Source organism: Panthera leo, chromosome C1 (genome assembly GCF_018350215.1).
Source record: "Panthera leo isolate Ple1 chromosome C1, P.leo_Ple1_pat1.1, whole genome shotgun sequence".
Classification (NCBI taxonomy): domain Eukaryota; kingdom Metazoa; phylum Chordata; class Mammalia; order Carnivora; family Felidae; genus Panthera; species Panthera leo.
Genome location: NC_056686.1, coordinates 79070387 through 79097191, shown reverse-complemented (window position 1 = coordinate 79097191; position 26805 = coordinate 79070387). Strand labels below are relative to the sequence as shown.

At 47.4% G+C, this 26805-nt stretch overlaps 1 protein-coding gene across 3 annotated transcripts in view; it reads left to right on the top strand.

Moving 5' to 3' along the window:
* Window positions 1-26805, top strand: part of BCAR3 (BCAR3 adaptor protein, NSP family member) — a 242236-nt gene that overhangs the window by 173022 nt on the left and 42409 nt on the right. Inside the window, exon 1 of one of the 3 annotated variants that reach the window (XM_042952898.1) lies at window positions 14814-15020. The exons of the other annotated variants lie outside the window; for them this stretch is intronic. Coding sequence (XP_042808832.1) covers window positions 14937-15020 — 84 coding nt within the window. The 5' untranslated portion in view covers window positions 14814-14936. Of the gene's footprint in view, window positions 1-14813; window positions 15021-26805 lie in introns of those variants that run through there. 3 annotated transcript variants of the gene reach the window in all.

The window sequence follows — 26805 nt, the reverse complement described above, 5'->3', positions numbered from 1 at the left end:
TCCCTCTCTCTCTGTCCCTCCCCCACTCATGCTCTGTCTCTTTCTCTCTCTCTCTGTCTCTCTCTCAAAAATAGATATTAAAAAAATTTGTTTAATGATATTTGAATTGCTATTTGACAGCTGAAAAAAATGGCCAGAAGAAGGCTGGTATTAGGTGAGGCAGAAAACAGGTATCAGCCTATTAGAGATTGTTGGGGAAGGACCCCATGCCTGTGGGGCAATGTGTGCCCAGGCTGAGTGGAGTAGGAGAGAGAGTAGCAGGAGTCTACGAGAAGGATAGGTACTCACGTATTTCTTGAGTGGGAAGAGAGTGAGGAAGCTCAAGTATTCCTGGGAAATTCTGAGATTAAGGAAGTAAGAAGGCTGAGTTGGGGAACAATTATATTGATTGGTTGATTGATTGATTGATTGACTGCCAAAAATAACATATAACTACATATTGCTTTGCAACTTGATTTTTTTATTGAACATCATTGCATGTTAAATACATGGGTCTACCTCCTTCTTTTGAATGTCTATCCAGTATCCCATTGTATGAAATATGATTATATTGGCCAATTCCCCACTGACATTTGGGTTCTTTTTAATGCTATTAAAAACAGTCTTGTGGTTATTTAAAAATATAGCCCTATTTGTTACATATGTCATAGTCATTTAATAAATATATATTGAAGACATGCCTTCTGGTCAGTGTTCTAGAGGCTGAGGATATGGCAGCGAAACAAAACAATGTCCCTGCCTCTGTGGAGCTTGTACTCTGGGGAGGAGGACTGGGAGATGGGGAAGACACTCTAGCAAGCACGTGAGGCAGTGATGAGCGCTAAGCGAAAAGATTTATCAGGGAAAAGAACTATGAAATATTGGGGTGAGGGGGTGCCACATTTTAAATATGGTGGCCAGGGAGAGGCTCACCCAGAGGGTGACCTGAGTGGAAGGGCCAGTCAAGCATGATGTCTAAAGGGAAGAGGCTGTAGCAAGGGCAAGGTCATGAAGCAGGAGTTCACCTCTTCCACCCAGGAACAGCCTTGAGGCCAGAGAGGCTAGAAGGGAGTGAACTTGAGCAAGAGAAAGGTAGAAGCTGATGTAAGAGAGTGATAAGAGGGAGGGGGCAGATTGCCTGGGGCCCGTAGGTAACTTTTGCTGAGTGAGGTGGGGAGCCAAGTCAGGATGACACTGGGTTCAATGTGGCTAGCAGATGGCAGGAGCGGGGGCAAGAACAGGGAGAGGAGTTGGGAGGCCATTGTGACTGTCCAGGTGAGACAGGAGAGTGTGGGCCTGTGACAGCAGAAGAGGTGTTGAAGAAGGGCGACTGTGGTCTCACACGAAGGCGGTCTTCAGCATTTCCTGCCTGATCGGTGTGCATGGGAGCACAGAGGAGTGAAGCACGATGCAGGAGAGATGCGTTGCCTGCAACTCAGAGGGCTTGGTGCACATTTGTGTGCGGACTTCCTTAAGAGAAAACTAAGGGTAGAATGATTGAGTGTTGAGAGTTATAGGTCAAAATTCACTTCCTGCAGCTAGGGAGTGTTTGTTTTGTTTTACACGTTTCTCCCAGTTTCCAAATCTTCTCTATAAGCGTTAGTGTTTTTATGGTAGAGTTATTTATTAAAATAAAAACACCCTTCTATTAGTCTACTTCATAAATATATGCTGAAAACTTATGGATCAATCAAAATTATGTAAAACAAGGAGCTTAGGTGTATTAGAGCAGAAGTTCTTAAACTGAGCTCAAGACCTGTTTTCACTCTTATTAATTATTGAGGACCCCAGGGGCACCTGGGTGACTCAGTCTGTTGAGCGTCCAACTCTTGATTTCAGCTCAGGTCATGATCTCATGGTTTGTGAGATCGAGCCCTGCGTTGGGCTCTGAGCTGATGGCAGGCAGGGCCTGCTTAGGATTCTCTCTCTCCATGCCTCTCTCTGTCTCTCTCTCTCTCAAAAGAAATAAATAAACTTTTAAAAAAAAGTTTAAAAACTACTTTTAAAAAATTATTGGGGACCCCAAGGAGCCTTTGTTATGTGAGCTTTTTTAACTAGTGGTTTATTGTCTTAGAAAGTAAAATACAGGAATTTTTAAATATTTACTTATTTAAAATCACAATAATTATTTTTCTGAAAAATAATCATTTTCCAAAACAAAATTTAGTGAGAGGAATGGCACTGTTTTACATTTTTGCAAATCTCTATAGTGTCATAGAATACAGCTTGATTCTCCTACCTTATTCAGCCTTCAGTCTGTTGTGTTGTTTTGGTTGAAGTCTGAAGAAAATCTGGCCTTGCACAGACACATAGTTCAAGATGGGAAGAGTATTTATTTTTACTGAGGTGTAATTGATGTAACAGTATATTAGTCTCAGGTACATAACATAATAACTTCAGTATTTGTATATGTTGCAAAATGCACACCACTGTGTCTGGTTAACATCCATCAACATACATGGTTATAAAATTTTTGTCTTGTGACAAAAACTTCCAAGATTCATTCTCCTAGCTGTTTTCAAATATGCAATAGTGTTATTAGCTATAGTCACCATGCTGTACATTGTATCTCCCCATGACTTGTTCATTTTATAATTGAATATTTGTACCTTGCCACCGCCTTCACCCATTTTACAACCCTCAGGACTATTTTAATAGCGTTTTCAGATAATTGGAGCTATTCTTCTTTGATGTTATGCTAAAACTTGAAAAGTGTAGCTCCATAAAGGCTAATTATAATGTGGAATCTGAAACCATATTCATGAACTTTTTTTTTTCTTTATACTGTATTCCCTTGAAATCCATTAGTCTCTGTGACAAGTTGGGTCTTTTACCCGTGTGTGATTTTGTGTCATCATGCATTGAGCGTTTGAAAAATACTGGTTGCTTGAGTTATGCAGATATGCAGAATGTTAATATATTTCATTATACAATATTAAAAACTCACTTTCATTTATATCCCCACTTATCAGAAAAAAATTATTAAAGCTATTGGGAAGCTGTCAAACCTCGTGGTCGTGAATACAAGTTTCCTCGCATTCTAATTTTCAGTCGAAAGCTCAGTTTTCATCACTGGCAACAAATACTATCAATTTTTCTCCTATAAGTGACAGGCTCACTTTGTTCCTTTTTTAGAAAATACCTGCCAGATAACTAGCCACGTCTGAATAACCACAGTTTGTCAGACATTCTTTGAAGTAAAAGTGGTGTTCCAGGAAAAAGGAGCTGGTTACACACACGCTTGTTTTCCCTCGAGAGGCAGCCACTGGACTTGGGTGTGTGGGAGAAGGGCCGTGTGCCCGTGTCCTGCCTCATCACACAGAATATTAAAGAGAGACCTAGGCTCCAGGGTCCAGCTGTGATAAGGCAAGTAATTCTTACTGCTTCATCAAGGACTTTTAGGTGAAACTGCCTATTTTTTAAAGAAATATTTTAAAAAACCTTTTTAATACTAAAAAAATAAATTTAAGAAACTGGTAGCTAAGAAATGCAGTGAGTCAGTATCTTGTTTGGGACGTCTCCCTTGCTTTGTGCTAAAATCCCAGCAGTTTGACCCGTCCTTGCTTTTACCTCATTGGTGGAAATGCCAACCCAGCGAAAAAGGCAAAAAATGTCTCAGTATTGTTATGAAAATAGTTTTGGCCTCATGGACTCCCCTAAAGGGCCCCCATGCCCCCCCTCCCCGCTGCACTTTGAACTCTGCCATCCCAGAGGGTCTCCTGCTACTTAAGAGCTGTTCTAAAGCTGCCGAAACACTTAGAATACAAATAATCATCTCCTGTTTATCTAAATCCATATATTCTTTAAAAGATACTGATCATTAATACAGAAGAGACATTAAATTTTTATTTAAAAATAAGGTCAGGAATCTGTCCTAGAAATAAGGGTCTTCAGTTATGGGGCCTTTTCTTTACAATTGAATGGATCGTGAAGCCTCAACAAATACCAACTCTGTTTCATATGATCGTGTCGCTCATTATATACTATGAAGAGCTGGCCCAGAAGCAGTCGCTGTTCTGCTCTGACTGCTTTATTTTAAAGCCGTGAAAACCTAAAGCTTGGTGAGGCCAAGGTCTGGGTTATGGCAGACATGCTCAGCTTGGATGTGAAAGTGAGTCAGGGGATACATTAAGTTGAGGCAGGCTGAAAATGAACATTCTTCTGGTCCTTAAGCTTTTATTAATTGCCACCACATTTGCCCATTCTGTGCTCCCAGTGTGGGTTAGCTGGCCGAGCTCCATCCGCCGGTTATGTCAGTGAAGATAAGGATGTGTCAGACCCTGGGAACAAGAACATGCTGTTTGGCCCTTCGAGGCAATTTCCTTTTGAGTCCCAGCTCTCTCCAGATGGCATCTAATTGTTTCTTGAATGACCTCGGTGTCCAGGCTGCAGGAACCTGGTCTGAGAGGCCATTTCACATATTTATTAGCCTGTGGATGAGAACTTAACCACATAAAGCCTCCATTCACACTCTCAAAAGAGCTTTTTGTACAGAAGCAGTGATGAAGCTGAGGGACTGTTTCCTGTGACCACCAGTCTCCAATTGGGTTCTCATTTTCCCCAGGCCCAGGTGGGTGTGTTTTGAAGCATGTGAGTCCATCATGGCCCAGTGTCCTCCCCTCTGTCTTTGAGCTTTTGCTGGAATGAGCCCAGGCAGAATAGGGCTGCATCCTCTTATCTCCTGGTTTCACAGCATTTAATGATTGCTCCTGCAGGTGGTAGGAGTGGGGAATCATGTGTTCTGGGAGCCTCTCTCCAGTTGGGACCCCAGGCAGTTCACGGTTGAGAATGAGGTGCTTCTGAGGGCTGAAGAAGGGACCAGTCCTAATCCAGACACAGGGATGGCAAGCCTGGTTCACCCAACGAAGGTCATAACCCTCATGTGGCAAGTCCTGCCTTAGGCCTCTGTGGTTCTGAATTAGTTGAGGAAGTGCCTATCTTTTTGCAAATGGGATGAATAAGAACTATGTCTAGAAATATGCATGTGCACTTATTGTACGTCTTACTTCCAGGGTGTTTGTGGACCCAAACTGACAATCCCTGTGCCTTCTCCAACCATTCACTGGCCTCTATCCTGTTCAGGCATTGGCCCCAATCCTTCTGGGCATTGGAGTGTTGACAATGAGTATGACAATGAATAAGTCCTGAAGCAAACAAAGACATAGATCACTTTAATGAGTGCTTCAACAGCCAGGTGTTAGAGCTGGGGCCCCTCACTGAGGTAAATAAAATGATCGCAGTGCATGAAGGAAGCCGCATAGGGCCACAGAGACTGACAGTGGGGACTCTGAAGCTCTTTCTGGGCCATGTCCACCTAAGGACTGCATAAGGAGTAAATTTGGGAAGATCTGAATATATTTTGGGGATGATGCAGATTTCCCTTTCTTTGACCTACAAAGAAGACATGAGAGTTGCTCTCCCAGGTAATCAGTTGTAGCTGGTAAAGTCCACCTGGCCTTAGTAAGGGAATGTCTCAGACAACACCTCTGAATCAGGTCGTCTGTCTTTCCACAAAATATAATAGGCTTTGGAAACATCCTCCAGGAACTGAAGATGGTGCTGTTGCCTACATGAGCAGAGTTGAATGACCCATTTGTTAATGGTCTCCCCTAGCTTGGGAGGGGTGCTGGATGTGGGAGCAAAACTCACACCTACGTTCAGTGGCACAGGACATTCCAACTCCATGAATCCCTATCCCTTTTCCCAGAGGCGAATTCATGTCAGTTTCTTCTTGAAAACTCAAGGCAAGTCAGTTCTTTCATGGAACATCCTTGGAGACTGTGAAGCACCATTAATTTCCACCCATCACTGAAACATGAGGGAACAACCTATTATTAATGGGTGTGCATTATACATGTTTTCATGTAACATCAGTTTATGTTGGTTTCCTTTGAGCGTTTCTCAGATGTGGAGATCGCGTCTCACACATGTGAACCCCAGTGGAACCCACAGTGTATTCTGTGTCGACCTCAAATCTTACCTAATCTCACAATCATAAAGTAAACTCTCAAACTGATGATGTGAGCTAGGAAATTTACCACTGGGAAGGGCAGGGGTAGAGTGGCCTGGGTTGATGATTGTGCTGAAGAAGGAAGATATGTCCAGACTCTACTTCTCAGCATGCTGGCTGCATTTGCCCAGATCAGCTTGTTTATATAGTGGGAGCACATGGCTGTAGGCTGCACTAGTTTATAATCTTAAAGTTTATGGCCCAAGAGGAAAAGGGGACCTCTCCCTCCACCCTGGTTTGAAAACTCCCAGGGAAGGACTCTGATTGGTCTAACTTAGGTCACATGTCCACCTGGACTATTTAGTGTTCAGAATTCTGATTAGTTCACACATCCAAAACAAGATGTATGTCCATGCCACGGGTTAAAGTTTTTAAACATAATAACCACTATCTGCTATTTATATCATTTTCCCCCTGAATGTTCAGGATCACAAAAGTATATTGGGCGCTCTTTCTGGTTGTCTCTGTTTCCTTGGGGTACATATGTAAAATACTGACATATGAATGGTAGGTTTTGCAGAGGTATTTTCTTTTTGACCCTTTCAAACCCTATACTCATCCTTCTCGAGTTTATCTCCTATGTGCTGGATACCCATTGCCTCCCAGTCTGATTGTCAGATCCATACTGTTACAGAGAAGTCGTGGGCACTGGAGCATAGGGGATGTGGATTCCACTTACAGTTTGGCCTCAGAAAAATTCTCACATCTGCCGTCACAAGTACTCCAGCCCTGAGGCTGCTGTGGTGTCCCTCAAGATTGGTTCAGGTGGCTTCCTGCCGCTCTCCCTGGTGACTCTCCCTTCCTCCACCCTGCCCTCCCTCTCCTCTGAGTACACACTACAAGGCCAGGGATTGTATTGTCCTTTGAGTCACTGACAAAAGGAACCCGTTGTCCCACCTTGGGCACCAGAAGTGTTGACCATCTGGATGTCAGCTCTGTAGGCGGCATTGTGCTTGGCACCTGACTGCTCTAGGAAGTGAAGAAACTGGCTGGTAATTAATATGAGCCTTCCCATGCAACACACCCTCTGAGTCGGCCTTCTCCTGTAGAGAAATAGGCCTAGATGATGTTTCTATATATGAAAAAGGCAGTCCCTTAGCCCTGCAGTCATCCCCTGTGCTATAGGGTTTTACTGCCTCCTGGTTCTTTACAGATTCTGCTTCAGTGTCCATCTGTACATGTTCTGCCCTTTCCCGTCAGTAATGAGTGAAGATCTCTGATGGGCTATTTCAGGTGAGACCCGCTGCCTCTGTTGCTAAGAATATCTGTCTCCGGGGGGGAGGGAGTGGGCTGTTGCAGCAGCCACGATTCTGCCTTTTGGATTTGCACAAGATAAGGTACTCCAGGCAACCAGGTGCTAGTCATGCTTCCATTATCACATCCGATTGATCCAGCTATTCTGATTGAGAGTCATTTTAATTATTAACTCTAAGTACTGTTTGATCTCACATATGAAATAGAGATAATAATATGTGTCTCCCAGTGTAAGTATTAAATAAGCTTTCACCATGGTAAAAGCTCTCAGTATAAATGCTGGCTCTTGGGGGCCTTGCACGGGGGTGAAATTCTGGCTCTTGGAGGAGCCCCGGCTGAGCGGTGGGGGATGTCTGTGACTGCTGCAGTCTGCTGGGCACGCAGCCCTGGAGTCTGTGGTCGGGGAGGGTTGCTGAGAACCCAACTTGTATTCTTCAGTATTCAGTGGTGACAGTGAGTGTGGTGTGCAAGCAAGGCCCTACCACCAGCTGGGGAGGGGTTCCCCTCACCTCACGGGGGTTTAAAGGTGCTCCAACAGGGCCTCCTGGGTGGCTCAGTTGGTTAAGCACCTGACTTCAGCTCAGGTCACAATCTCACAGTCTGTGAGTTAGAGTCTTGCGTCAGGCTCCGTGCTGACAGCTCAGAGCCTGGAGCCTGCTTCCCATTCTGTGTCTCCTTCTCTCTCTGCCCCTTACCCACTCATGCTCAATCTCTCTTTCTCAAAAATAAATAAACATTAAAAAAAAATAAAAGGGGGGGCGCCTAGATGGCTCAGTCAGTTAAGCATCTGACTTTGGCTCAGGTCATGATCTCACAGTTTGTGGGTTCAAGCCCCACATCAAGCTCTGTGCTGACAGCTCAGAGCCTGGAGTCTGCTTCGGATTCTGTGTCTCCTTCTCTCTCTGCCCTGCCCCCACTCGTTCTCTCTCTCTCTCTCTCTCTCTCAAAAATAAATAAACATTAAAAAAAAATAAAAGGACGGGGGGCGCCTGGATGGCTCAGTCAGTTAAGCATCTGACTTTGGCTCAGGTCATGATCTCACAGTTTGTGAGTTGAAGCCCCGTGCTGGGTGCTGTGCTGAGCCTGCTTCAGATTCTGGGTCTCCCGCTCTCTCTCGCACCTCCCCCACTCACCCTCTGTGTCTCTCTCTCCCTCTCAAAACTAAACATAAAAAAAAGAAAGAAAAAGAAATGATTGGTATCAGAGTAGCCAGTAGTAGGGGCTGATGCGGAATGAAGGAGTCACGCACATGGAAGGTGGTCCTCTAGGGACTCCAGCCTCACATGGAAGATCTAGTCCTAGAGCAAGACCCTGGAGGGCTGGGCTAGGCAAGGGGGCGAGGCTGGAGGAGCATCCGGCAGAACATCCAGGCAGGATGTGTAGACAGACTCCCAGCTCTGCAGCTGACTTGGTGAGGGGGGCAATGGGGAACTGGAGGTGCGACCCAGGTCCTGTGGGGAGGGGTGTTCAGGATCCCCAGTCAGACTGGCTGCGATGGGGTGGGGCATCGAGGGCTCAGTAGCTGTGGATGGACCGGGAGCTCCCCCTGCGTGAGGGCCGAGTAGGCAGGTGCCGTGGACACACGTGCCACCTGCTAAAACAAACAGGTCTCCAAACGACAGCGGCTCTGGAGTAAGAAAATCATTGGAGACATCTGAGCAAGTGTGATTAAAACCATATGTGCAATTTTCATATGTGATCTTAAAGTTTGAAGGCTAAAAATATTTTAAGACTGAGAAAACTCTTAAACGCCTCCTCATTGGTCCCTGGCTTTCAAGGTTCAGGAGTTACCGTTGTACCAGCCTGTCAGTCAGTGGCTCAGGGCAGAGCCATCCACACTCCTGTGGGGGGCATGTGGTCTGACATTTGGGTGGGATCAGGAATATGCCCTGCAGTAGGAACAAATGGGAACCGAAGCTCCCATTTGCTGAGTGCCTACTATGTGTTGAGTGCCCGGCTCTTTATGGGTTGTCTCACTTGGGCCTCAGAAAAACCTGGTAAGTTGGAGGAGGAAACGGAGGCTCAGAGAAGTTAAGAAATTTCCCAAGGTCACCCAGCTTGCTAGCAGTGCAGTAAAGACTTGAACCCACCCTGGCTCTCCTTCTACCCTACCTGCCAGTGTCACTTTTGAGGCATGCAAATATGTGTCTCACAGCTCAGTGTTAGAAGATGTCATTTTGCAGAAATGCTTGTGAGATGGGAGAGCTGGGGGCAGTGGAGATGGGAGACAGTGCAGCTGGTCCTGGTCGGGGAGGCTTCACGTGTCCTGGCTTTGCAGATGCCCCTCAGAGCATTTCTCCAGCTCTGCTTGGGAGGGGCTTCTGAGGGGTATTTGTGGTCACTATTAGTTGCTTATATAGCTCACACCTACCAAAGTGGAAGGAAGGAGAAAGAGGAAAGCACACAGCACAGAAAACTTCGGAGCTACAATGCCCAGAAAAACAAATGCCCGCTTTAGGCGAGGTGCGTGCATCGTGAGTGTAGAATGGAAAGAAGCATGGAGAGGCTGGCTCATCTTGGATGAGTGAGACTCCCAGGGGCATATGGATGGGCTTCGGGGGGCAAAGTATCCCCTGAAATTATATGTAAAACATTACAGCGTGTGCCTTTTTGCTCTGGGAGGAGGCTGGATGGTTTTCATGGACTGTGAGAAAAGACAGAGACCACCAGAATCCAAGTCTGCTCTGCGAGGTTGGAATTCTGCCCCATGCTTGCACGTTTCATTTTGCCTTAATGCTGAAGACTGAAAATTGGGCTTGTGTAACAGGATTCCTGGGGTGATATCAGAAAATAGGTGGTGGTGGTGGGATGTATGGGACGGAATTGTGCAAGAAAGCAGAGTCAGGGCTGGGCGCTCAAGTAATTTAGCTCCACGATGTCAGTTTTACAATTTTAATAGCCAGTTAGAGAACCAGAAATTTACTGGGGGTTCCGTAAGACCCGGTAGGGAGAAATGTGCTTGTGAATACTGTCCTTAGTTCCTTTGTTGATGTGGTAGGCAGATCAATGCTGCTTCCGGACAGAGGCCATTTGACAGCCATAGTCTTTCACCCCCATGAGGAATCTGAGGACTGGCAGACCGAGATGTGCACGGTAGACCCTCTTAAACGCACCCTCTGTATTCGCAGGCGCAAGCAAACATCTTGTCCACAGCAACACACAGAGTGGCCCTGAGAGCCACCCTCCTCCCACCGGGTGCAGTGTGCATTTTGAGCAAGAGATGAATCTCGTTTGCATATAGGAAAATGTGTCCAGTGGTCTTTGGCAGCTTGTGTAGCTGCTGAGTCTGGCCTGAGGGGAAGGAGACTTCTTCCCTGATGGCTTCTCCTCATCCTCAGTGGTTTCCCAACAAATTCCCCTCGAGCCCTGCGTCCTATCACTTACGTGAGGGTGGGCACTCAGAGACGCACCAGCTTCTCCACCACCAGCTCGCCTCCTGCTTTGTCGTGCTCAGAATACCGCAGTCAGGCCAGGTGTCTGGGAAGCTTTGGGAGACAGGGTTGCAGAGAAACGCACCTTTTCTGGTGCTGGGTGGCTCAGTCGGTTGAGCGTCCGACTTCGGCTCAGGTGGTGATCTCACGATTTGTGAGTTCAAGCCCCATGTCCAGCTCTGTGCTGACAGCTCAGAATCTGGAGCCTGCTTTGGATTCTGTGTCTCCTTCTCTCTCTGCCTCTCCCCCACTCGTGCTCGCTCGCTCACTTTCTCTCAAAAGTAAACAAACATGAAAAAAAATTAAATGCACCTTTTTTGGCTCTGGGCTTCCCAGGATGCTCTTCAAGGGGCAGAACCTGCAGAAGGCAGTCTTGGATACTTAGGATTGGGCCCATCCGGGTTCATCTTCTCCGTTTCGTGGGGCACCAGGGAAAAGGGAATGGTAGCATCAGTCTTACTCCCTAGCTCATTAAAGCTGTTTTTGTTCACCAAGAGTCTGAATGCCAGGGTTTAGTGGAGGCAAAAAGTCAGGAGAGAGGTCTTGCTGGGGAGGTGGAGTCTCAGGAGTTGCTACGAGAGGCTGAGCTGTTGTGACCTCCACAACTGGTGTTCACCCCTTGACTGATGCTCTGAGCGTGTCCCTGTGGGCAGGAACGAGCCCAGGCCTTGCAGCCTTGGACCAGTACCCTCAGGTGACAGCGTGCTGCCCACCGTGGGCAGTGTCACTGTCCACAGGGCTACTTGACAATGATGAGCACCTCAGTGCGCTTAAGGCGTGATGCCCTGATTCTGGGCTGGCTTTGGGGAGGGGAACGGTGGCGTACTGGCAACGTGGTCTTCCTAGTTGCCCTGAAACAGGTAAAAGCAGATACCTGGAAGACACATCTCTCTCCCTACACAACTCTCCCCACCCGTGCCAGGTCAAAGAGAGGGTCTGCCTCACTGGGACCCTGATCTTCTAGTGAAGACGGTAGCACTCTGGGAGAGGGACTCTTGCAGGCTCTCAGCCTCCCTCAGTGCAAGGGCTGCTGCCGACAGGAAGCCCCGTCTGTGGAATATGGCTGGCAGGCAACTCCTGTTTCCATGGTTACTATATAGGGCAGGTTAGTATTAGGGCTGCCCAAAGAAAACAATGGCATTGAGGACAACACTTGAGCGGGGGCCTTCCTCTGGCCCTTCTAACCCTCTTCCCAGATTGGGTGAACAACATTTGACCTGAAGGCATGGGGTAGACCCCCTCGAGGGTCTACCTGGCTGCCCTGGCTTTTTTCACAGGTGTGTTCCTTGGTGCAGAGGAGCAAGTCTTCCCGGAGGCCAGAGGGGGCGCAAGAGAGCACAGTTTCCCAGGAGCTCTGTGAGACACCCAGCACCACTCCCTCTCTGCCTCTCCCCCTCCTCATTGAGTCCCTGGGGTCTCACTAGAGATGCTGACCCTGGTCCTGAGAAAGGCGTAATGTGTTGAAAAGCCTGAATCCAAATTTGGTCCTAACTCACGTGCACCAAATCATCAGAGAGTGACCCCAGCCCCGGGTCACTGCCTTTTCATGGGGCCGTGTGAGTAACAGGTTTAATTATAAGACATTAAAAAATCTCTTATTCATATTTCTACATGACTGCATACCAGGTTCTGCATTCACAGGCTGCAGTCCCTGGTCCTTTGTTCTCTGCTGAGTGACATACTGTCCTGGTCTTCTGTTTCTTTGTAACTAGAATAGAATAATCACTGTGGGGAGAACATGGGAGAATTGATCAGTGTGGATGCAGATATTTAGAAGCATAACAAGTCAGTGAAGGGCACTTTGCAAATTCACGCAATTATCATCTTTAGATGCAACAACCACACATTATTTTAGTCTCCCTCCTTGGCCATTTCAGGAGAAATTTATTAAAACCTTTGAGTGCTGTTTCAGAAATTATTTTTGGTATGGAACAAAAAAAAATGTAAATGCTTAGGAAACACTTACCTAGTAAGACTAGCTCATTCTTTAATCCTGACAGAATCAATTCTTTCGACATTTGGGGGCGTTTCTTAGAGTAAACAGGGTAAGTGACAAGAGCTGTGAGTCTCCAGTGACCTGAGGATCTTTTGTTTTGCTTTTACCCTGGCCCTGGAGCATCTGATGACATAATTCTTGGTAATTTTACATGGCTGAATTATTTGCATATTTCTTTCAGGAATGCATTTCATTCAGACTTTCTGAGGGTCCGGGAGGAGTTTAGAGGCTTTGGCTGACGAATCTCTCTGAATTTCTGTGACGGATTTAAAAAGCTGTTGCCCTTCCTTTTCCCAGGCTGGAGATGGTGTTTTTTGTTTGTTTGTTTGTTTTGTAGCCTCTTGGGGAGTTTCTTAGCCTGGTGGTGCTTCTTATTTCCTGCCAAGGGGGATGAGCAGGTGAAGACTGGGCCCCTTACCTGGTGGCTGTTGGCCTGATTGATGGGCCATCTACACAGGCCATGGGCTCTGGCTGCTCAGGTGGACTTACCTTTGAACCCCGGCTAATAGAAATGAGGGCAAACAGAGTAAATGCTTGCTCGTGGATACAGTACTCGGGTTGTGGAGGACAGTACTGAGCCACCAGCCAGCCCATCTCCAGGGGCCCCTCCAGCTCAGAATCCCCGTGAACTCTGTCACCCTTCCTGCTTGCTACTGGCTTCTTGGGAACACTTCCATGGACCCAGGAGCTCCCATGACTGCACATCTCACCTCCAGAGTCACAGAGGAGGACTGAGGGAGCATAAAGGAAGTCAGCCTCCCCTTTCCCCACCATCCCTGTGGTGCCGACTTATTGTCACTCCATCCCCACACCCTCTGTATTTATGAGGCTGCCCCTCTGCCCCTTCAGGCCGCATCCAAGCACAGAAGCCGCTCACCAGGCATTGAACAAACACGTCTCTATTTTTACAGGCCAACTTGACCTAGTCCAAAGGCCGAGGCCTCCCGAGGATTTGCCGCTAATCCTGTTGGATATTTCTCATACCTCCCTCATGCCTCATCTGGTGTCGTTCCTTTCTGCACTGAATAGGTTCTGTTTCTTCCTCATTGCAAGTTTCTGCCTGTGTGAAGTTTCAGAAAGCTTCAGGACACATTCCAGTCTTGAGTGGCCAAAGCCACAGAAAGGTAATGTTTGGAACAGTAGGAGAGGAGCTACAGGCAGAAACCTGGGTTTAACTTGAAAAAGAAAAACAAAAAACAAACAAAAAACATTGTCGAGCATCCACTGTAACTGGAATGCTAGAAGGGAGGTGATTACTTTCCCCCGAAGGTCATAGGAGGCTCTCCCTGGGGGCAAAGGCCTCAGCACAGGAGGATGGCTTGGCTGCGTGTACTGCATGGGCCTCACGGTCCAAGTCCTGGATCTGGGTTAGGCAGAGAGGACAATTCAAACAGAGTTTTCCAAGTGAAGGAGGGAAATGAGACAAATAGTGGGGAGGACCAGAAGGAGGTACATAGCCTGTCCCCCATCCTCTCAACAGACCACTCGGCCAGGTGGGAGGGCATGGGACGCTTGGGGTGTTTGCTAACAGACTTGCTAATTAAACACCGGAAGACAGTATTGCTTTGCCCACAGTGATGGCTATGCCAACGTTATCAGCTGCAAGCTACCTGCCAGGAGCATTCTAATTAAAAATAAATAGTACTGCGGGTGGGGTGGGACAGTGGGGCCAGGGACCCTGCCCACATTTCTTAAGACTTGTAGGATTGGTCCTAAAGGAAAGTCACACCCCAGTCACCTTTAGGTCCTTTTCTCAAAGGAGCCTCTGTCTAATCACAAGGTGGTGTGATGCATGCTTCCTTAACCCTTAGCTGGTAGGGTAACAGGCAAACAGATAAAGCCTCTAGGAGCAGACTGCCTGCTGCCCTAAAGCCCTGGAAAGGACAGGCTGCCTGAGGGGGATAATGATTTCTGCTGGGTCTCTAAACTGAGGGGACAGCTAAAGCCCAAAGCCTCTTCTAAGAGAGGTTAGAATTTCATCAGAAAGCAAGTCTGGTCACATGAGAATTTCTGGCACTGTGTGCATGGCAGGCTGGACACCAGCCTGCCAGAATTGAGCGAGTGGATCGTATTGGCTTCAGCGGAGGGGAAGAGTCCCAGCCTGGCCTGGGAGAAGGAGTGGCTCACTCCCCCGACCGGACCGGCCACGGGATTGCGGGCAGCAGCAGCCAAGCTGCTGCCGCCGTGGGGCCAGGGCTCCGACGCCCAAGCCCCATTTCTTTTAACCCTAACGAAAGTGTGTGGTCCAGGGACTGGACACTGAAAGATGCCTAAGGAATGCAATGCTTTCCACGCCCTCTCGGCAGCCCTGTGCTGCTTCTATCACCGCAAGTCTTTCCTTGGAGCCAAGGTAGGTGCAGTTTTGAGATAAGGTGCATTGGAGATTCTTTTAGGGGCCTTGAAAGTGTTAGTCTTCTAAAAGGCACCAGAAAAAGTTTACAGCCTGCTGGCTGTAAAAACAGAGGTGCTTTCTTTGGTCGGTAGACCCTGCTAAGCCCCTAGTGAACCGCCTCCCCTAGAAGCAGAATCCAGCTGCACAGAAGGAGGTTCTAGTCTGTGTTTTGGGATGAAGCTGTGTTTTTCAAGACACTTTCAGTCTCTTTGGGCTGACATTCTATACCAAAGTAACTCAGTAAGATGGAGCTACTTTTCTTCTTTCTCTCTTTGTGTCTCTCTTCCCTTGTTGGCAGTGAGTGTGAGGTGGCTGAGCCCCTCTCTCTCTGCTGAACCTGCTAGTCCATTATGTCAATAACGTATATAACATGCAGAAACCACCAGACGACTCCTTGCAAGTCTCAGCCGGGTTCCAAAGCATTTCGGCATTTGGAACTGCCTTTTCTTTACTACTCCCATTTTGAACCTTGGTTACGAGACACAAGTGCCAAAGGTTTTGTGTAATATGTCAGTGCACTATTTTGACGAAAATATTCAAAGAACCTCATTTGACTAATTCAAGACAAGACTTGTGTTCCATTTTGCCTGCCTGTGACAACACTAGGAATGAAGATTAATACAGGTTCTCATTGATTCGTGGGTTTGTGCGCCGTGGAAGAAATCCTGTCGGTCCTAGCTTGACTGCAGACCTCATTTATTCTTGGGAAGTAGGAATCCGAAGCTCTCGTGACATTCTTCCCACCCAGATGTTGGAGCTCCATCTCCTGAGGGACTGACTTATTTAGTGCAGGGTTATGATGTTCCGCTTCCTTCTTTTTAATAATGCTTGAAAGAGAAGATTTCTCAGGCAAACCTAACAGGAAAACCTATTAAAGGGAGAAAGAGCCCTTTGTAGAAATAATATACCCTGCGGGAGAGGAGGGTAGGCTTCTTCTGATTTTACTGCCCTGTTGGAGTGTTCCGAGTAGCTTTCTAACCATCTAGCAAAGTTTGTTTTTGTCTTTGTCAAGGAATTCGGGGGCGGGGGTGAGTAATTAATCATCGGTTAAAAGTGTTTCCTCCCTGATTTAAGAGCCCTTTTCTATCCTGGAGTCCAGTGGGGTGATATGAGGACCATGTGGTTTCTGGCCTAAATATGGATCGTTCTAGTGTCGGGTGGATGAAGTCATGCCATTAACAGTATTTTAAAGCTGTCAAAGATAGACCAGGAGGTCCCAAAGGGACCATACACTTCAGGGATTGGCAGTAGGTTTTCACTCTAATAGAAGTCCTTCCAGAAGCCAACTTCTGCTAATTCAGAAAAGTGCCGCTCAGGGTTCATATGTGAGGAAATAGCCCATAAATATCTGGGCCCAAGCGATGAGATTCTGCTTGGATGCCCCAGTTCCTTTGCAGTTATGTCCTCGGAGGCCTGCACAGAGAGGCCACAGTATTACATGGGGTGAGCCTGATTTAGCCATTCTTCAGCTCTCCCTCCCTGGCCTCCCTGTGACTGCCACTCCTGGTGGTTGACTGATGGTAGAAACATCTCCTTTCTACCCAAGGCTTCCCACCTCGCTCCCAGTTTGGTGCATCTTTGTGGAAGGGACCTGATGTGCTCACTCACCAGAAACTGACACTTTCAGACCCAACTTAGGGCTCCCCACTGAACCTCGAAGTGTGCTTCCCATCCTGTTTTGCTTGGGCGGTCACCTCCTATGCTTTCCGCCAGAGTTGCCCTGGTGATAATGCCGCATCGCTTTATTTTATTGACTCCTACTTTAATTAGGGTTTTCGGGTCTTGCCACTCATAATTAGTTTCTGTTGCAATTAGGGTTGCAAAATTACATTGGGATTGATTGCCTGATAGCAAAGCGGAAATAAAGCTCCAGTTCTTGACCGTGTATGCTGCTTCCCTTGGCATGAATTTCTCATACCAAAAATAACACTCTGGTAGCCATGGTAACTTTCCATTTGGTCTAATCCATATCATCTCTGGAGAAACTAGAATGTTATTAATAGTGTTTGTTGTATGGGAAGAAAACTAAAAATATAAAAGCTCCTTCATTACATAGGAGACCAATCACGCTGGTGCTTTGAGGGAATAAAATCTTACTTGCAGAGATTTGATGGAATTTAGAATGTATTTAGGGGCCTCGTGTGGACTTGCATACCAAGGCCCTGGAAAAGAGTGAAACAGGGGGCCAAGAATGGAGAGGAGAATCAAGGATATGCAATCCTTGCTGGCCCCAGTGGAGTTGAGGCCAGAGACGAGATGTTCCAGCCATGTTGAGGGTCACAACCTTAACATCCCTGAAGGGGTTCACAGAAGGCAGCCAATTCACAAAAGACCAGTGGGTCTTGGGTGAGAAAAGGAAAGGCTATTTTGCTTATGCCCTGTGAAAAAGAGTTTGGAGCGAAGATATTATCGATCCATAACATTACTGAGGCATGTTCAAGTCCAAAAGTCCCTGAACATTGAATGTAATAGCCCATCCATGCGTAAGCACTCTACCGGGAGGGTGGGGTGGAAAGTGACCGTTGAGGGAGAGCCCCTGCTTTGAAGGACTTACCACAGGAGCATTAGGTCATAGTGTCATCTCATTATGTTTCCAAAAGACTTTCCAGGGTCTGAGTTCCTTCACAAGGAACACAAGTGAGTTGTCTTCCTGGAGTCTCAAAACGAGTGCTTTGAGTTGGCAGGGTGATAGTTTACCCCTTCCCCCAGAGGAGAAACTGCTTACCCAGAATCATTCAATGGAGCACCAAGGATAGAAACCAGGTTGTCTGGCTTCAAGCCCTTCAATGTCCCTTCTATGATACCACATTAAGACCATTGAAACCTAAAACAAGAAGACAGTGTGCACATAATACTTCAGTTTACAACGCAGTTGGGGAAGAATAGTGTGAACCCCAGTTTTCAGGAGAGGCTTCGGGGGGTGGGGCATGCAGAGGTAATTTTCAGAGAATAGGTAATCCTCCTACAGACGGGGTGGGACCACCTTTAGGTCTCTCATGAACCACAGAAAGAATTTGGTGAGAAGCACAATCGATCCCATTTCTGGAACTGGCAATAAGAACAAACCGCCACTCTGGTCCCTGTGTCTCTGATTTTTCTTGTGTGGAGGCCGGGGGAAAGGAGCTGAAATTTGCCTCCTTACCAATGGCCACTCCTGAGGGAAGGTCTGTGTGATTTTCACTCCAGGGGAACCTAAGAGGTGGGAGTTCCCTTGCAAGTGCAGAATAGCTGTGTTTCTGAAGGAGCCTAAACAGAGAGGTTGGAGCATAGAGATGGTACATAAATGAGTTGTTTAGTCTCGGCTAACCAGTCACTGAGTCCGGTGGCATTGGTCTTGGCAATGAGAAGTCATGGTTAGAAGGCGGTAGAATTTAAGCATATACTTTCCCACGCATAAATGTGATCGTCTTTGCAGCCATCAAGTGCTCTATAGCGGGAAGAGCTTGAATCGAGCTGTTGCTACTCTTAGGTTTTGTTTTTGCTTTCGGTCATTTCCCATGCCCCTAGAAAAAGTATTGGGAGCTCTCTGAATGCACATTTACAGCCTGAGGTATCCCATTTGCCCATCCCTAGACGGTTGGATTCCTGGAACTTGTTTGCATTAGAAACTGCTTTCCTATGTCAGAGTGAATGTGGTAGAGCCAAGGTCCTGCTTGCCTTCCCTGTGGCCAGTCCCGTGGTGTGTTTGCTCTCGTGACAGCTTGGGCACTAGTCTTCCATCCTGGTGTTGATGATGGCCTGGGTTGCCTTAGTCAGTGGGGCTGATGCACCATCAGCACGAGCTGTGCAAAGTGGAAAAAGGCACTCGGGAAGTGTCTTTCCAAGTGACTCAGCCCCTCCTCAGGGCGGCTGCTAGTTGCTCACTTATCTCTCCTGCCCTCCAAAATAAGCCTAGCACAGCTTTTTTTTAAAGAGACCTAAATGCATTCCATTGGCATCTGGGAGCTTGTGGGATCTGGTTTCAGCATCAGGGGAAGGGAGGATATGGCTGACAGCGGCTGGGTCCCGGCACCCCCTCTCCGCAGACCCCGGAGCTTGGATCCTGGCCGAGGCCTTGTTTTTGTTGGAGAAACGTGGGTGGGAAGCAGAAATGAGACTGGGACCCTGGGAAAATTCTGTTAGTGGGTTCAGCACCTCCAGGACGACAGAGAAGCGGGCCTGTGCCAAACACTGGGGAGAACGCTGGAGAGTCTGCATGCTGGGGCCACAGAGGCCTTCCTGCTACACCATGTGAGGGGTCTGGGGTATGTGGAAGGCCCAGGGCTCTGTAGCTGTGTTTGAAGATGTTAGAGACCACTCTGGGGCCTTTTAGCTGATGCATATTTTGGATGTCTCCAGGCCAGCAGAGGAAACTCGGGCTGTCCTGGCAGGGGAGGGGAGGGGAGGAGCGCCTCGTGGGTTTGGACTGCGGCATCTCTGTCCTCGTCTGGATTTCCAGTGCGTGTCCACAGCCCCAGGGGCTACTGTTGGAATCTGGCTCTGGCCATGAGAATGTCATGGCTTATTTTTCTGGCTTATGAAAGAACTATGATCAGTCTTTTAGTTTGTATAGAGAACGACTCTCCCCAGTGTCCACTCTGAAACACGTGTGCTTTTACAAAAGCAGTTACGCACAGACAACCAACAAGCTAGAATCCTAGTTTCTTAATAAGATGGAATTTGAGAGACCCGTGAGCCAGCCTCCTACCTACATCCCCACCCCCCACGCCCTGCCTGTATACGAGGGCCTGCTGGGTGCTGGGGGGCCATCCAAGCTCCTGCCCTGAAGGAGCTCCCATGTCTGGTGGGGAGATGAAAGTGCAAGCGGCTCTCTCTCCAACGTGCATGGGAGGTGCAGGGCAGGCGTGACACCCGGCGTGTTGTGAGACCCTGGGCAGAGGTGTTAATGCAGCCCCGGGTCAGGGAACTTCCAGGAGGAGGTAACACTGAATGGCTCCTAAAGCAGCAGTGGGCAGAAGGGCACAGGCAGGAGAGCGGGCATCACACCCTGGAGGGACGCCTGGCCGAAGCTGAGAGCAGAGAAAAGAGAGGTGGTTGGTGAGCGGATTGTGCAGGGCAGTGGGAGCCAGTGAACAGTGTGGGTGGGGAGCGGGGGGAGGTCTGGGCTCCGTCCTTTTGCAGGCAGCATGAGCTTGAGGAGTGCCTCCCCCAGCTCAGGCCCACGTCCTCGAAGCCTCCCATCGGCTTGGCTTGTCCCTGCTCAGCCCCCTGGGGTCTGCCTCCCTCCACCTTCTCTTTTGGCCCTTTTTGCACACTCGCGAGATCTTGTTTCTTCACAGCAGCAGTTAAGACCATCGGCACAATATTTTTCCGTCCCCACTACTACCCCCACAAGCCACAACTATATCCAGCTCCAGATCCTCACTTCCTCCGAGGATGAAGTGTCCTGACCAAGGCTGGCCCTGCCACCTGTGCCCATGACCACCTCCTCTGCATAGACTTCTCTCCATTGGCCTCTCCTCAGAGACCTTCAGTCTGTGCCCTCTCCACCAACACTTTCCTCTGAGTTTGTACGCATGCTCCAGTCTTTCCCATTCTAAAAATACTGCTTATTTCCATGTCTTCATTTCTTGGTCCCTGTCTTCCTCCACCCAAAAACTGATTAACACGGTCTCTGTTTTTCTCACTTCCCGGTGGCTACTCTGCCTCCTTCACCCCACCGGCAGCCTTGCCAAGTCTGGTGGATGCCGTCCAATTCTGATTTTATTGGGACTCTGCTGCACTTGGCATTATTGGCTCTTCCTTCCTGAAAGTCTTGACCGCCAGGACACCGCACTCTACTTGTTCTCCTGGATCTTTCCCAGGATCCCTTCCTGAGCTCCCACCCTATTGCTAGAGACTGAATCTTGTGTCCCCCCCACCCCCAAATTCATGCTGAAATCCTAACCTCGGGTGTGCTATATTAGGAGGTGGTAGGTGGAGCCCTTATGAATGGGATTAGTGCTCTTAGGAAAGAGCGCTCTCCTGCCCCTCTGCTGTGTGAGGACACAGTGAGAGGAGAGCTATCTAGAACTCGGAAGCAGGCCAGGCACTGAACCTGCCAGCACCTTGCTCCGGGACTTGCGTCCAGAACTGGGAGAAGTACATGTTTGCGGTTTCAACTACCCAGTATATGGTATTTATCTTACAGAAGCCCCAAAGGATTAAGACATTATCTTCAGTTTCTCTTTCTAGCCTGCCTCTTAAAAACCCTTCTGATATGCCCTCGACCGCCCCATCTCTTAGGTGGCAGTTGAGATAGGCTACCCCACATTCTGAGGATTCCCCAGTGCGTGCCCAGTCCAGCCCTTCTCTCACAGCCCCTGGATCCCGCGGCCTGGTGAGCCACTCCATCCAGACAGGGCAGGGGCATCTTAGGCTGTGCGTCCTCTTCCACAAACCTGCCCCCTCTGTGCTTCTGTGTTGGGAGTTGGTGGCTCAGCATCTTCCAGGAGCTCTGGTGTCTCTTCTCCCATTCATCTTCCACGTCTCAAGATGTCTTAAGATTTTACTCCTCAACATTGCTCTCATCTGCCTCTTGCTCCCTGACTCTGCCACCAGCACTGTGCTTCCTAACTGGTCTTCCTGCCCTACTTCTTCATAGGACGTGATTTCACCTTTATGTTTGACCTTTCTAGACATGGGGTATGTACTGTGCCCTTAAGGCGCTACATTCCCACATGTGAACAACTCTAATTGCTAGAAGGTCTCTCTTTGCTTTGAGTCAAAATCTGTGTACCTGCACTGTCTACCTTATTCTGCAGTTAAACGGGCATGACAGCCCTTCAGGTGCATTTTTTCCTCCCATTATTGTAGGCATGTCTGTTTTGAGACCAAATTGGTTGGTATGAGTGAACACCTAGAAATAAAACAGTATGTGGGGGAGGGTAGAGGGGTGATGCTGGATGAGTTTCCTTAGGGAGTTGAACCAAGTCTGTTTGACCATCATCTAGGGATGGCAGTAGCCCAAGCCTTCAGCTATTTCCACACAGCCCTCATGTTTCCTTTAAGTCTGCTCTGTACGGACTAAACATTTCCAGTGCTATATATACTTTGGGAGACTTGGATTCTAACTAATATTCTCTAAGTCTGAGCAAATCATGAACATTCAGGGCCTTGGTGATGTTGACTCTTGTGAGATCTAAATCTTCTTCCTGCCTACATAACTCCAGGAGCATCGTACAGATTCATGTCCGATGAATCTGAGTTGCATCGTTTTTAGGTGTCTTGTTCCTCTCAAGTTCAGCTGCTGTTTTCCTGTTTCTGCCATGACATCTGGCATGGTGATTGTGTTTCTCAAAAGCTTGTTAAACAAGATATGTGGCTGTCAAGTGCTTTGAGCTCCTGTTGGAAAAATACACCTTTAAAGTGATGTGTGTCGGGGCCCCTGGGTGGCTCAGTCAGTTAAGCGTCTGACTTTGGTTCAGGCCATGATCTCAGTGGTTCGTGACTTCAAGCCCCGCGTCAGGCTCTGTGCTGATAGCTGGGTGCCTGGAGCCTGCTGTGGATTCTGTGTCTCCCTTTCTCTCTGCCCCTCCCCTGCTCACGCTCTGTTTCTCTTGCTCTCAAAAATAAATAAACATCTAAAAAGATAATAATAATAAAGTGACGTGTGAGTTCTGTGTTGGAAGTGGTAGAGTCAATGCTTGGCCAAAACCCATCTTGTGATGAATTGTTTGGTTTAACTGAGAACCTACTGTGTACTTAGCCCTGACATACGATTGCTTTACCCCAAACCAGATGTCTGAGACAGTTATTAGTCATGGTATGTTTTTGGAGAGAGAGAATTTGGAAAGTCATCTATTCTACACCCCACGCTGGAAGGGTTTCTGACTCTTTGGATTTTCCTCTGTGTGTGTTTGGCATTTCTTGTTTTTCTTTCCAGTTAGATCTCCTAGTGTCTTTCAGCCATGATGCATTTTGTTTATTCATTCATTGTCTCATTCATTCAAGATGAATTAAGAAAAGGATGGTACAGGGGCGCCTGGGTGGCTCAGTCGGTTGAATGTCCGACTCTTGATTTTGGCTCAGATCATGATCCTAGGGTCATGGGATCAAGCCCCGAGTCAGGCTATGCGCTGAGTGTGGAGCCTGCTTAAGATATTCTCTCATATTCTCTCTCTCTCTCTCCCTACTCCCCACTCCCCCTTACTCATGTGCTCTCTCCCACGTGCTCTCTCTCCCTCTCTAAAAACAACAAAATAAAAGGATGGTACAGTTGACCCTGAACAATCCCCTGTGTAAAGTCCACATAAATTAACTGCCAACAGCCTACTGTTGACTGGGAGCCTAATGTAAACAGTCAATTAACGCATATTTTATATGTTATATGTATTATACAGTGTGTCCTTACAATAAAGTAAGCTAGAGAAAAAATGTTATTAAAAAAAACCATAAGAGGGGCGCCTGGGTGGCTCAGTCGGTTAAGCGTCCAACTTCAGCTCAGGTCACGACCTCGCGGTCCATGAGTTCGAGCCCCGCGTCGGGCTCTGGGCTGATGGCTCAGAGCCTGGAGCCTGCTTCCGATTCTGTGTCTCCCTCTCTCTCTGCCCCTCCCCCGTTCATGCTCTGTCTCTCTCTGTCTCAAAAATAAATAAACGTTAAAAAAAATTAAAATAAAAAAAACCATAAGAGAAAATACATTTACAGTACTGTATGGTATTTGCCCCCCAAAATCTGCATATAAGTGGACCTACACAGTTCTAACCTGTGCTGTTTGAGGGTCAACTATATTTGAATTAAATTGGTTTTGATTTTCTGATATTCTTCAAGTGTATTTATTTATTTTTGAGAGAGAACATGCTTGTGAGCAGGGGAGGAGCAGAGAGAGAGGGAGAGAGAGAGAGGATCCTAAGCAGACTCTACTCTGTCAGCATGGAGCCTCACGTGGGGCTCAAACCCACAAACCGTGAGATCATGACCTGAGCCAAAATCGAGTCGGATGCTTAACCGACCCAGGCGCCCTGATTTTCTGATATTCTTATTGAAGAGCAAATAGGGCATTTTGGTGAACAGCTATTTTCCACCAGATCACTCGTAATTTGGGTTAAGATGAATTAACAAGGTTGAATTACCAGTGGGAGAGATTTCCGGTTTGGAGCTCCTCACATTCTGAACTTTGGTCAGCTGGTCTTCAAACCCTCATCTTGGGGTCTGCCCTATTAGCCAGGGTTAGTCTCTGTTTATCCTTTCCCCATAGATGTTAACAAAGCACTGCTCTCATGGAATGAAATCTCGCTGCCAGACCCAGTGATTAATATTTCACTTGCATTATCTCATTTAGCCTGTGTGCCAACCTAGTGAGAGAGAGAAGTGGTATCGGAAGTTGAGGACATGGTTCAAGGGAGCAAAGCAGTTTACAGAGGGGGTGGCATAGGTCGCCTAGCACTCAACTTTTCATTTGAAGCCTTTTATTCCACTGACCCACTAAATGGTTAAGTGCAAGCAAGGACTTTCAGCCTTCATCCTAAGTGTGGCAGTCTGATTTCTCGTTGGGAGGAATCAGAAAACAGGGCTGCCTCGTGGGGATGATTTGGATGTTGCCCCTCCGCAGGCTGCTCTAGGAAGTCATCATCTAAATTAGATCTAGAGGGGAAGGTACCCCCAGAGCTTTCAGGGCAAGAGGCTAACAAATGGCTACAAATGGCTTGTTGAAAATCTCATTTGTGTTTCAGTTTATCTTTTCCCAGGGAAAGATGAGACCCCCTTGGAGCTGAGCACTGAGTGAGTCCATGGGTAAATAATGCTTTGTCGAGAGGGTAGAGGGTAGAAACATGACGGGCAAAGCCACCAGGGCAGGTAGCTGGGGAAGGAGCTCTTACAGTGTAATGAGCATGTTGAGCAGTTTCTCGCATGTGTAGGTAACTATTGTGAAGGGGAGCAGCCGCGAGGGTTGGTGTTGGGTGTGCTGCATTCGGTCCAACTTCCAATTCCACCTGCAGTTTTTAGACTGATCGGTCTCCTGTGAAAAATAATTTTCAGTCCCTTGGTGTTCCATCAAAATAAAGCTAGGCATCAAAAGCAGTAACTTCATGATCCTGCGAGATGGAAAGGCATAGAGACCTTGCCTAGAGAATGATGGGTGATAAAAGGTAACAGGGGTTGAACATGTAGGGGAGCTGTGCACACCGATCAGAATAATCCTAATGCAATTAGGTAAGCCTGGGGGGATCAAGTTACTGCTACGCCTAGGACGTGTGCTGTGGTAAGACTCCAGTGTGCATAATGTAAAATTAAACTAGTCTTTTTCATTCACACACATGGAAAGCCAAATGTTATTGGAAACTTCTCAGAACCTTGATAAACAAGGAGTTCCACAGATGTTCTCTTCATTTTTCCTATTTATGGTTTATGAGCCTCTTTTTGTAATACTTGATAAGATTTGATAATGAATAAAATGAAATCTCTTGGATTTGGGCTCTTGGGGGATTTTGATGTCAGTTTCCTGTCTGTGCTAGGGTCTGATGGCCCTCGTATCATCATTTGTCTGTGAAAAGAAAAATCACAGGTAGTAGGAAAATGAAGCATCTTAATTTAATAGCAAATTGCAAATCTGTTTTTAATGGCACTGGAGTAAGAATCTGGTGTTGAGTGTGATAAATTATGCAGGTTTAATTATAAAATGGTAAAATGGCATCAAAACCCATCTGCAGAATCTTTTCTGAAGATGAGATTCTTTCTAGGATTTGGAAAGGAGAAAGTATGTCATCAAGGTACTTAAAATTAACATCAAATTAATTGAAGTGTTTCAGAATGCTAAAACTCACTGAAATTTTATGAGGTATCTTTGCTACCGATTCCTTTCTCAGAAGGGGCCAGAAGCCCTCGCTCACTTCAGATAGGATAGAGAACTCTGAGACCTTCGGCAAAACTGCTTGTGGCTGTTTGCTGTACGTTCTCTAAAGATGTCTTATCCCCTCGAAGCGGCTGTAACCCCTGTCAGGCCATGGAGCTGTTCTTTCTCGTGTCTGCGTCTCCCGTCAGACCTAGTCCAGGACACCGAGTGGCACAGTGGGCGCTCAGTAGGCCTTCGGGTTTAATCGGTGGCACAGTGTTCCAGTGACTATCAAGCTCTTGATTTGCAACTGGCCTCCTGATTGTTCCTGCAGAACTTTGGCCAAGAAGGTGAGGTAATCGGAGGCCCCGTGTTCCAGTGGCTATCAGACTCTTGATTTAAAAGTAACCTCCTGGCTGTTTGTGCAGCACTTTAGCCGAGAGGGTGTAGTGTGTGTGGACAGAACTGCCTACAGAGCCTGCTGCGCTGAGCTTTAATGTGAGGATTGAAAGGAGCAGGCTCAGAGGCACAGGACCCAAGTGAGACCAGAGGTCCCCACTGTCAACAGCCCGACACTTAAAAGGTGGGGAACGTGCTCGGGGTCTCTCCCTTCTAGCCAGAGAGCACCTTGGTATGAATTCAAATAAGGCACCTCTCCTCGGGATACTTGATTGCCATCCACCAGGCATCCGTTGCAATCAATATGGAAATTTTCTCTGCCATGTAAGAAGGGCACCTGCTTAGATGTAATGCCACTGTGCTGTTTGTGTACTGGAGCCCACGGCCAGGCCACTTGTGTGTCCACCTGCAGGGGGGACCAGGCCGAAATGCCCAGTTGCCCGTGCCACCATTGGCTTTTATCTACCCAATAGGATATTCAAAATTTTAATTTGACAGGTTTTTTCCCTCTTGGGACTTTTATTTACAAAGTTAATGGTTTACTTAATAACTAAAGCTTTTGGCTTTAATCACAGTTATTAGCACGGAAGT